The 12190-nt window shown below is 38.5% G+C and overlaps 1 protein-coding gene across 4 annotated transcripts; it reads right to left on the minus strand.

The window, feature by feature from the left end:
• Window positions 1-253: 253 nt before the first annotated feature.
• Window positions 254-11826, minus strand: LOC146563556 (sialic acid-binding Ig-like lectin 14). 4 transcript variants are annotated; one of them, XM_085290731.1, is made up of 11 exons: window positions 11229-11796; window positions 9832-9846; window positions 9646-9755; window positions 9087-9449; window positions 8181-8471; window positions 4187-4435; window positions 3427-3687; window positions 3232-3322; window positions 769-861; window positions 600-663; window positions 254-508 (listed from the first exon to the last, which is right to left on the minus strand). In XM_085290731.1, the coding sequence occupies exons 3-11, from the start codon at window positions 9689-9691 to the stop codon at window positions 473-475; spliced, it is 1494 nt and encodes a 497-aa protein (XP_085146857.1). In that variant the 5' UTR covers window positions 9692-9755; window positions 9832-9846; window positions 11229-11796; the 3' UTR covers window positions 254-472. The 4 variants fall into 4 exon arrangements, with proteins under 4 accessions (XP_085146857.1, XP_085146856.1, XP_085146858.1 ...); XM_085290730.1 differs by having other exon boundaries at window positions 9646-9846; window positions 11715-11826; XM_085290732.1 differs by lacking the exon at window positions 11229-11796 and having other exon boundaries at window positions 769-858; window positions 9646-11207.
• Between the last annotated feature and the right edge of the window lie 364 nt (window positions 11827-12190).

Raw genomic sequence — 12190 nt, forward strand, 5'->3', positions numbered from 1 at the left:
TCTATGTGGAGGTTGCATGTTCTCCCTGTGTTTGCATGGGTTCTCTCTGGGTACTTTGGCTTCCTCTCACAGTCCAAAGACATGCAGTTAGTGGGGTTGGTCTAAATTACCCGTGAATGTGAGTACGAATGGTTGCCTGACTCTATGTGTTAGGCCCCCCCCCCCTTTTTTTTTAAATTACACTCATTTATATAATGAGTTAAATAAAAATCAAAGCTTAAATATGTTTAGTAACCAGACAACTTTGGTATTATTAGAGTACTTTATTGGTAATAATTCAAAGCACATCATTTAATAACCAGTAAAGAAATCCTCTGAGAGCAACAAGCACAAAGATTAGTATTTACTTAATTGTGTTTTAGAAAGAAAATGACAGATGACAGAAATAAACAATTAATATTTCAAATTGTTTAAGGTTTTTCTTTTTTCTTGACTCATATAACAACATGGACTGAAGCTGATCTTCCACACGCTACACATTGTTGTATATTGACTCATCGCAGTCAGTCTAGACAGAGAAACAAGATTAATTCACTCACTTTGTTTATGCATGCACATTATGAATGAATTATTGAAAAAAAATCATTACTTGTCCCTACATTGCCATAGAGATGATCATTGGCATAAATGTCAGAACAAGACATATCCTTCCTGTCCTCTTTCCTGCAGAAAGAATGCAAAAACATTAAATCAAGTTACACATCTTCTTAAATCATATTTAATCACGAGTGAGATTGTTTGTTTAAACTTAAGATGAAGAATCAAAACCTTTTTGTTGGGGCATAACGAGGGAGCTCCACAGGTCTCTCTGCTTTCATGGTGCCCAAGTCTGATGTTGGCGTCTCCCCTGATCGCCCCCTGCTGGCAGAAAACAATAAAATAAATAAGAACATGAGAAAGAAAGCTGTCAGTTTTGGTAAGCTCTTAGGTAGAGCCACATTTGGCTGCTATATTTGGATGGGCAAACAAAAATAAATGAATTTCAGATGCAAGCTCTGAGATAAGTTTTTTTGTACATGTTGGGTGACAAAAATAAGCATCATTACAATGATCTCATGGAACATAGCAGCCTATGATGGTCTGAACTGAAAGAGCAGCAGCAGCAGTTTCAGGAGTCAATGTGTGCATGTTTCATTTATAGAGAGATTATATTTTGAACATTTTTATTTTTTATTTTTGTCAACATACTTCTCATGAGTAATGCTACTGAAGTAAAAGCACAATGAATCAGTGGATTTTGTTTTTATTAAAAAGAAGAAGAACACAATTAGCCTGTTTTTTTTTCTCTCTTCCCCAACTAAACATGAAGAGAGAGGAAGAGGGGTGTGTGTTTGTGATTTAGGATAATCTGTTTTTAAAGGAACATTTTTAAATACCACAGTTGTCTTTGATACTAGTTGTTAATGTTGCTATGCTGCTCATTTAACAGTCTTTCTATAAATGAAAATAACAAAGAATTCAACACCATAACACACATCTAAAGGAAAAGTTGATCCTCACAGCAGCAGCTTCTCTCTGTGCTGATACTCAGAAAAGATGCAAATAACATCTGAGATAGATTTCACTAAAGTATTGACTGTTATAACTCACCAAAGTAGAAGTAAGAAATGAATGTGTGTGACTTCTTCTTTCAAGCTACAGGATTGTGTCTGTGTTTTATTTGTAGCTCTGACTTCATAGTTAATCAGCTCTGTACTTTCCAAGAGACATGGTGCTCTGCTTCTTACTCTGAATACTTTTTTAACTCCTGTGTTATGTGCTGCTTTTTCTATTAACTGAATAACAAAGGACATAGGCAATATACCTTGTTTAGGTGGTCTGGCTGTCAAAGCCTCAAAAAAATGTCTGTTATTGTGTAGATTTTTTTTCCAACCACCATTTCAGAAATACAAATATTTTTTATTTTTTTTGCCTGTCCCGTTTGGCTCTTTTGCCATCAGAATTATTGTCTAAAGGCAAACAAAGATGCCCAACGGATTTACTTTACCAAACTGACCATCCCAGCCTTGCCGTAATGGTCCATTTGATTCACCTTTTATTGTTTCTTTTATTTTCACTTACTGAATACGGGACAGACTTGACTGGGGGAAAGAAGGGGAGAAAGAAAGAGGGAAAGAGAAACAGCTGAGAAGAGGGACGGGGGAGAAGGGCAAAAGACAAAAACCAACAGAACGGGCAGAGAAAAAAAAATGCATATATCAATCACCTGGATCGCCTGCTGAGAAAGAAAAAAGAAAACAAGCAGAAGAGAACAAGAGTAATAGAATAAACAACATCACAATGATATATGGGAATATGACAGTAAATACTAAATATTAAACATTATTGTGCAGCACATAAGATCAACAGAACACAGTGTGCTTTGAGGTAGGAGCCAAAAAGGGTGTAGTTTGTGGGTGTGATCACCCGTGTGTACACCTGTGAGCATGGACGCGCTTGGTTTTTTTTGTTTTTTTTTTAAAAGGTTCCTTCATGTAATCATCTGCTAGAGGGTGTGGGGGGGCCACAGCCCCGTCCTCCAGGGCATGAAGCAGGTATGGAGGAGATCAAAACTCCAGACATCCAGAGGCCCCCAGAACACAAGAGACCAAGGAAGACCAACAGAGGGGCAGCCGCGCCACTGTCCCAGAAAGAGCTGAGGAGAGTCCCAGATGAGGGCTCACTCAGCAGCCGCGGAGCAGAAGCCAGGGGGAGTTGCAGTGACGCGCCCGTGAGCTCCGCCGGCAGCCAGCCGTGCCTGAGTGACCGAGCCCCAGGCCGAGAGGCCGGGGGCACCCCACCTCCGAAGTGGCCCGAGCGAGCCCCAGGCTCCAGGCCCCGATAAGCGGCCGCCAAGGAGTGAGCCGGTGTGTACCTGGACGCCCATCCCCGGACACAAAGAACCACCAACGCACCGATGTCTGAGGGAGTCCGCCACTGGCAGGGGAAGTGGTGGTAGGGGGAGATAGGCCTCCAAACCTTGGAGGGCCTGAGATGTCCCCAGAGAGGTGACGCCTGACACCCAAACTGACATATAGACACAGAAATACAGGCACACACATATACAAACATCCATTCCCACCCTCATGCTCTCATATGCACTTACTCCACACACCAACGTGGAGACAGACATAAAGAGACGCTGTACACACAATCACACTCCCCAAGCGTACTCTACAAACCGGGTCTAGGTACCCTTGCCCCTGGAGGGGGGAACTGCAAATACAAATACAAATATTTTCTAAAACTCACCATTTTCTAACAACTCCCACTCCAGTGGCTATCAGAATAATCAGAAAAATCACACCTGCTCCAGAGGCTATGAAAATATTCTGCATGTTGTCTGTTCAAAAAGAAGGCATATTGAATATTTTTTGTTTTGCCATGTAAATATAAAGTGATAATAATTAATGCTTGAGATTCTTGAGATTGAAATTTTTTTCTTACCAGTAGCAGGTAACAAGAATGTGAGGTTAGCATTTCCCAGTGTGTTGTTTGCCAGGCAGTGAACAAACTTAAAGGACCCAAAGTATGTCTGCAGAGTTCCAGTAGTAACAGAGCCAACTGTCTCTATGCTGGTGCTTTGCAGGACTCTGTCACCAAGAACAAAATGGACCATGCTGGGAGGCCTGGACTCCACGATGCACTCACACTTTACCACATCATCCTCTGAGAAACACTTAGAAGAAGTCCTAATATCAGGGGGATCTGTAAGGACAATAGAGAGCTATAATTAGGAGATAAAAGATAGTTGTGCATTTATTATATACATTATATGGATAAAAGTAGCTGCTCAGCAATCTAAATTTATGCCATGTTGCCATGATGTAAGCAGAAGTTTTGAACTTTGGAGTTATTGAGTCAGATGACTCAATAACACTATGCGCCTCAGTACTTGGTGACACTGCTTTGTAACTTTATGTTAATTTTGAAATTTCTTCCTCCTAGATATTCCAAAAACTGGCTTCTCAAAACAGTAACATCCTATTACAGTACCACACTCAAGTTAAACGATCTCTCGAGAACGACCCATTCTTTCACAAATGCTTGTAAAGGCAGACTGTACGGCTGGGTGACTGATTTTATGCACCAGTGGCAACGGGACTGAAAACACCTGAATTTAAGGATTAATAGGTGTCAATAAAGTTTATCTTTGACTCACATGAAAATCTATTTTGTTGTTATATTTCTTCCATTTTGTACTCACATAACACATTGAGCTTCATGGTGCTTGATCTGTCTTGTCCTTCCTCATTGACAGCAGTGCAGTACACGGACTCTATTGAATGTCTGGAGACATTTGACATTGTGTAGGTTTGTCCCTTATTCAGCAGAGCACCAGTTTCACTGTGCCACTCATAGCTGCTGACAGGGTTAGCATCACTGGAGCACTTCAGGTGTGCAGTCTCTCCCTCATTCACTGACTGGTACTCAACCTTCACATTCACTGGAGCATCTGCATAGAAATATTAATCCTATTATGTTACTGTGCAGCATGTTATCTTATTTTACATACTGTCAGGTCAAGGTTGAGCTTATTTCAACATTCTGACATGACGGTGGCACCAAATGAAAAAGTTCAGGAAGTCGATGAAAGTCACCAATATTTTGGAGATGATGAATATACTGACAAAATATCAAAGCAGTCAATCCAGTAGTTGTTAAGACTAAATCGACTTTCAGTCAGTGAGTCATTGTCATACCACTAGACTGACGTCGCTGTTCATTAAACAAACAAACAAAACAAAAAATAAATAAATAAGAGAGAAAAACGAATTTATAAATAATTCATAAAAACATTTTAAAAAGGATGCATATAGAAAGGCATAGAATTTACAGTTCTTTTTGGCACAAGCTCATTCAGTGCAATTATCAGGCAACTGAAAGATGACTTATCGTGTCAGCAAGCAGAGGTTTTGGCAGTTTGCAGGTCTGTAGCATTTTGGGTGTGTGTTAACCCAGCGGTCCCCAACCCCTGGGCCTCGGACCGGTACCGGTCCGTGAGTCGTTTGGTACCGGGCCGCGAGAGTTGAGGCTCAGGTGTGAAATGTATAGTTTTCAGGGTTTTTATCGGTTTTCAGTATTATTTTGTTATCGTTTTTATCGTTTACTCAGTTTTCCTTGGTCTTTTCACGTGTGTTATGAATAAATTTTCTTTTTTTCGGTACCGGTACTAGTTTTATTTTGTTGTATTTATGCGCGACACCTTAAAGGCCGGTCCATGAAAATATTGTCAGGCATAAACCGGTCCGTGGCGCAAAAAAGGTTGGGGACCGCTGTGTTAACCACAACACAAAGGAAGAAATACATTAGCAGCTAAATTAGATAAGTGGTTGTTTTTGCCCATCATTCTGAAATGGATCATAAGGCCATTTCCAAATAAGTTTCTCATTCTGCAGTGTGAAAGCTTATTCTCACTGTAGGAAACATTCAAGAAAGTTTGCAGTCTTTCCAGGAGTTGATGTCCCAACAAATTCACCCCAAAGTCAAACTACAATGCTAAAAAAAAAAAACTAGTAATAAAAATGCAGTGTTAAAAAAAAAAATGAATAAATCAAAAAACCCACCAAAAATCTGGGCAGCATGACTGCAGTCATTCACTCAACCATGAACTCCTCAGTATATCAAAGTATTCTAGAGTCAAACATGAGGCTACAGCTTGTTTGCAGCTTGGTCTTAACTAGTTAATAATCCCAAGGACATTACCTACCAAAGAATGACTGACAAAGAAAAGAATCAAGGTTTTGCAGTTGCCTCGTCAAAATTTAGATCTCAGATTTAAATTGTGTGGTGACAATTTAAAAGAGAGCTGTGCATAAAGAAGTGTCCACAAACCTCAATGAAATGAAGCAACCTTCTAAAGATGTGAAAGATTTCAAAATGATGTGAGAAACGGCTACTTACTTTACAAGTCATTGTAGCCAAAGGTGGTTGTACATGCTACTGGGTTTTGCTTAGTTTTCAAATTACTTTGGAGTTTTGTGTAAGTGTTCTTTAACATGATTGCACATACAGTGGCATGCAAAAGTTTGTGCAACCTTGTTAATAGTCAATATTTCCCTGTATTAATCGTTGGTTGTTACAATAAAAAAAAATGTCAGTTAAATATATCATATAGGAGACACACACAGTGATATTTCAGAAGTGAAATGAAGTTTATTGGATTTACAGAAATTGTGCAATAATTGTTTAAACAAAATCAGGCAGTTGCATAAATGTGGGCACTGTTGTCATGTTATTGATTCCAAAACCTTTAGAACTAATTATTGGAACTCAAATTGGCTTGGTAAGCTCAGTGACCCCCGACCCTACATACACAGGTGAATCCATTAATGAGAAAGAGTATTTAAGGGGGTCAATTGTAAGCTTCCCTCCTCTTTCAATTTTCATTGAAGAGTAGCAACATGGGGTCTCAAAACAACTCTCAAATGATCTGAAGACAAAGATTGTTCACCATCATGGTTTAGGGGAAGGATACAGAAAGCTGTCTCAGAGATTTAAGCTGTCTGTTTCCACAGTTAGGAACATATTGAGAAAATGGAAGACCACAGGCTCAGTTCAAGTTAAGGCTTGAAGTGGCAGACCAAGACAAATCTCAGAAAGACAGAAACGACGAATGGTGAGAACAGTCAGAGTCAACCCAAAGACCAGCACCAAAGACCTACAACATCATCATGCAGCAGATGGAGTCACTGTGCATCGTTCAACCATTTGCCACACTTTACACAAGAAGATGCTGTATGCGAGAGTGATGCAGAGGAAGCCTTTTCCCTGCCCACAGCACAAACAGAGCCGCTTGAGGTATACTAAAGCACATTCGGACTTCATTATTCATTCTGGAATAAGGTGCTGTGGACTGAAGAAACTAAAATGTAGTTATTTGGGCATACCAAGGGGCGTTATGCATGGAGGAAAAAGAACACAGCATTCCAAGAAAAACACCTTCTACCTACAGTAAAATATGGTGGTGGTTCCATCATGCTGTGGGGCTGTGTGGCCAGTGCAGGGACTGGGAATCTTGTCAAAGTTGAGGGACACATGGATTCCACTCAGTATCAGCAGATTCTGGAGACCAATGTCCAGGAATCAGTGACAAAACTGAAGCTGCGCCGGGGCTGGATCTTTCAACAAGACAACAACCCGAAACACTGCTCAAAATCCACTAAGACATTCATGCAGAGGAACAAGTACAACGTTCTGGAATGGCCATCTCAGTCCCCAGACCTGTATATTATTGAAAATCTGTGGTGTGAGTTAGAGAGAGCTGTCCTTGCTCGGAAGCCATCAAACATGAATGAACTAGAGACGTTTTGTAAAGAGGAGTGGTCCAAAATACCTTCAAACACAATCCAGACTCTTGTTGGATCCTACAGGAAGCGTTTAGAGGCTGTAATTTCTGCAAAAGGCGGATCTACTAAATATTGATTTCATTTCTTTTTTTTTTTGTGGTGCCCAAATTTATGCACCTTCCTGATTTTGTTTAAACAATTACTGCACACTTTCTGTAAATCCAATAAACTTCATTTCACTTCTCAAGTACCACTGTGTGTGTCTCCTATATGATACATTTAACTGACATTTTTTTTTATTGTAACAACCAACGATTTATACAGGAAAATGACTACTAACAAGGTTGCCCAAACTTTTGCATCCCACTGTACAACATTTTTCTCCTAAAAATGAGCACTCTGTGCTTTTTTTTACTGTTAGTCATATGAAGTAATTGACATACACAAATCAATTGGCACTTTGTTCTATGCCAGCTTGTAATAAATATATATTTAAAGATAAACAGTTTCACATTCTGTGTAAAAAAATAAAATAAAATAAAAAAATAAAAAATAAAATATGAGTAACAAATTAAACTGTAAAAGTTTTAACTTGTTCTGCTTAGTTTTTGTTTTGAATGTAATTCTCAATATTTATGTTTCTTTTCCCTAATTTCTTTCTAATTCTAACAACTGCAAACACATGTAACAAAGCAACCATGCCTAGTGTCGGAACACCCTTAATTTTCATTATGTTGGTTTGTGCTTTCTTAGCCTGGTTTGTTGCAATTTCACTCGTGGGTTTTACGATTTCTATAGTCTTCTCTTTATAACTATAAAGACCATTGTATTCTAGATTTTTTAAAAGTGATCATTTTTACAATATTTATAAGATTTTCTTTCATCTACATGTATTTGTCAGTGCACACTTACATTTTACTTTAAGGGTCTTGGATGTTACCCGCTGCTTTCCACCGTGGTATGTAACACTGCATTGTAAAGGTTTGTTGTGATCAGAGTGGTTTGAGCGAAAGGTCAAAGTAGATGTTGCATTCCACTGGCCATTTTGAAGCTTCTGTGTTTGATCATGCTGCTCTCCAGAGTGACTCCAGTGGAAAGAAGGTGGATATGTGGGGCAGGAGTGAAACACAGAGCAGGATGCAGACACAGTTTGACCCTCCTTTACCTCCTCTTGCACAGAGAAATCAGTGGGATTTGGTTCATCTGTGTTAACAAGAAAGATCAAGATGATTTTAAGACCCAAACTAACTGTGATTTTTTTTGCAAATCCAAAGACTAATCCAATTGTTGAATTTCCAAATACCATAATGCGTAGAACTAATATAGGAAACAGATTAAGGTGAGGAGAAGGGAATAAGAGAAAAAACAAAGCAAAACACCATTCTTATAAAAATCTAACAATATGATAATGTGGACTTCACTTTACTATGATTTGACTTTATGCTGTGTGGCAGGTAAGCCAGGACCCAGCAATGAAAGACCAAATAGTAAACTAAAGAAGCAGCTTTATTGCTGTACGGAAAAAAAACTCAAAAATTCTAACACTAAGCTAAGGAACAAAACACAGAACTCTAAAACACAGAGAGATGCATACAACAGTGGGAAATGGGAAACTGAGGACATAAATATACACAACAGGGTAACGAGAGGATGGGTAGCAGGTGGAAATACAGCTGACACTAATTAGGAATCAACGAGGAATATTCCAATAACACTATTTAGTCCGGAAACATAGAAATAACGAACCAGTACCATAACACTTTCCACATGAGTGGATAATTTGAGTGTAACTGTATAGCATTCATTCAGTTAACTTACCGATCACTGAAACAGAGATTTTGTTCTTTGAGTAGGAAAATACGGTATAAGCTTCCATTATAATCCTGAAATGAAAGGTCCCTTCATCTCTTCTTGTAAGTTTATCAATCATCAGAGAACAATTCTTCTTGCTGAGGTCTCCCAGCAGCTTTGTCCTATTCCAAAACTGAGCTGGAGTTTGAGATGCATCAGAATGACAGATGACTTGATTATCATTATTATACCAAATCCCCGTGAAGGTCTGGGGGCTTTTTTGTGGTTCTGGGTAGTTATAAGAGCAGGGGATCACCACACATGAGCCAAGGAGACCTTTCACTGAGGATGGCACAGCAGCGGTCCAAGATGAAGCTTCTGTTGGAGTAACTGTAATAAATTTGAGAGTAAATTATGATGAAACAAAACAAATAAATAAGACTACCAACATAAGAAGGACAATGTAAATGTGTGTGAAAATAAAGAAAAGATCATGTAATACCGACATTATGTGTTACACAAAGATGTATGAAAATGTGAGAATTAAATTTTTCAGCTATACTTTAAAGGTCTATACTATCCATACCTTTAATGCAAATGTACATGAAGAACAAAGACCATTGTAAGACCATCTTTTCTTCTCACTGTCACGCCAACAAATACGGTGACAAGGATGTCTGTGTTTTTTTAAATTTCCTTCAGAAACATGTGACATGAAGTTGCCTCTTTACTTTTCACACATTTTGCAACCACTTTATCACACTCATCTTACTTTTTTCTGCATGTTCTGCAAAATAGAGAAGAAAATTAACTTCATCATATCTATTTTTTTCTTTGTTAGGTTTTGTAAATGGTTTGTGCTTGATCACAGCGTGTGGTTTCCTGCTGGTTTTGCCTCCTTATTTACACATCAGTTTGACATGTTCAGAGTGAAATGTGGTTACCCTCTCACGTGCACACAGACACACGCACAGCAGAAAGTCCATTTTGATGGCTCTACATGTTTAAGAGTATGAGTTATTGTAGATATGCATTTTAGCCTTTGCATTTCTTACACTGACCCCGGCCCCTGAAGAAAAAAAAATAAAAAAAATCGCTGGTCGCCAAATATGTGAGCACGAGAGAGGAAGACACCCTCGAAGTTCATCGAAACATTAACTTGATATTTATTCCTCCTTTAAACAAATTATTGTAAAGGAATTTTTATTTTGTTTTTATATGTATCTATTTTTAGTGAAATCAACTTATAAACTTATAATTCTTTTCTTTCTCGACATATTTTAAGTGACCTATATTTGACAAGAGCATAATAAAACTGAAATTCTGTTTATGGTGCGCCACTCCAATATTTTTAGTGGCCTCGCTATGGCCACCCCTATGAAACAACTCTGCACCCATGATTCTATCTATGAAAAAAAATATTTTTGTGTATCTAAAGGAAGAAATTTGCAATTTGTTTGGATTTCAGCTCTATTATATTTCTCATTAAATTAACAGGGACCCGGCTTCTTTGGTATATAGAATGACTACCAAAATAGTAATGGATTATTTTTAATTTGACAGCACTGTTTCACTGTCCAGCTCTGTTTTAGTCAAATGCGATGTCACATGACAGTGCAGCAAGACCTCACTCTTCATTTTGTGGCTTTTCTAAAGTAATGTGGGCAACAACCGGTGAATATAACATTTTAGCTAACGTGCAAAAGTACACTACCTTTACTCTGTGCTTTCTTGTAAAAAAAGTGTTTATATGGGTACACACGTGTGCAGGTAAACACGAGTTCATCTTTTATTTGGCTACACTGGTTGATGTGTTTGTGTACTTGCTATGGGAAGCAGAGCCAATCCACACCAAATGTTTCGGACTTGTGGCGCTGTGAAGAAGGAAAACTGGTGAAGGTAACTAAATGGTGTTGACAACGCCACCTAGGGAGGGAGTTACACCCCAGGAGAGATTACAATAGCCAGTGTAAGCATCGTAACAATTACAAGTGGCACACAGGCTCGTTATTAACAAACAGAGTCCATTTCACCGATTATTGGACAAAACAAATATAAATAAAGAGCTGCAGAAAAGACAGCAACTTAAGTAACAGGGTTAATTAAGACACTTTATTAACAAACATTACTTAAAAGAAGAGGAGACCACCACTTGGGGAGGCAACCTACACTGAGGAGTTCCCAAGGTTGCAGTCTCTCTGCAATCCTCACTGCCACTTTCACTGCAACTTAAATGGTGCGTTATACTTGGTTCCCGGTGTGTACATTCACAGGCATAAAAGGGAATTCCACCACACGTGCCTAGCCTCTGCCCCAGCATTGGCGGTGTCTCCACTCAAGAAAAGATTTAAATTATAAATAAAGCAATATAAAAACAACCCAGTAAATAAGATACAAAAGAAAAAGGAGTAAACACACACACACAACCTTTAAGATACAGGTCCTTTTAAAAGCTTGATTAAAATATAACAAACAGTTAACACTGAAACGCTATAAAACAATGAACAAATGCCAATCAACACGACAGCAACAAAGCAAAAACCAGGCTACAACAAGACAGCAGCAGTGTGTAGGCCTTTAACAAGAGAAAGAAAGTAGTCAGCCAGGGTTCACGCTACTTTAAGCCAAACTGCAGACAGTCAGGATCCTACTTACCACCCTTTTACAGTTACAAAGCTTTAAGCAATTGGCAGGACAAAAGAATGTGATCTGCAATACTTAAAGACAACTTGTGATCTTCGCCACCCTCTACAGGAATGAGTGCAAGTTGCCAGGAAATGGGAGTAGGCTACAGCTGCTTACATTAGGCGTGAATGTTCATGCTGCGTTCACAAACACCATGCATTAACCAAACATCTACCAAATCTAACCCACTATAAAGAAAAACAAGTTTTTTAACCGCTTGTTTCAGGAATTTCTGTGTTTGTCTGGGAAGACTAATTAGAAAGTTTTTAATAGTGGACAACTGATCACATTGGCAATGTTTTGTCTTTTTTGTATTCTGAATGTAAACACGTGGTATGTAATAAATAAAAATAATTAAAAATACAATTAAAATAAAATACAGACAACTGAGAGTAAAGCTAGAATATGACAATATCAAAAGACAAAATAAATAAACTCTCTGTCTG

Source organism: Mchenga conophoros, linkage group LG11 (assembly GCF_057382185.1).
Source record: "Mchenga conophoros isolate Kocher_MC1m ecotype Shallow Benthic linkage group LG11, M_conophoros_male_GT1.1, whole genome shotgun sequence".
NCBI lineage: Eukaryota > Metazoa > Chordata > Actinopteri > Cichliformes > Cichlidae > Mchenga > Mchenga conophoros.

Coding starts and splice junctions, on each gene's coding strand:
- LOC146563556 (XM_085290730.1), bottom strand. CDS start 9,691: ATGGTCTTACAATGGTCTTTGTTCTTCATGTACATTTGCATTAAAG. Junction 8,472..9,086: donor AATCTCTGTTTCAGTGATCG/GTAAGTTAACTG, acceptor TTGTTAACACAG/ATGAACCAAATCCCACTGAT. Junction 3,323..3,426: donor ATTCTTGTTACCTGCTACTG/GTAAGAAAAAAA, acceptor CTTTTTGAACAG/ACAACATGCAGAATATTTTC.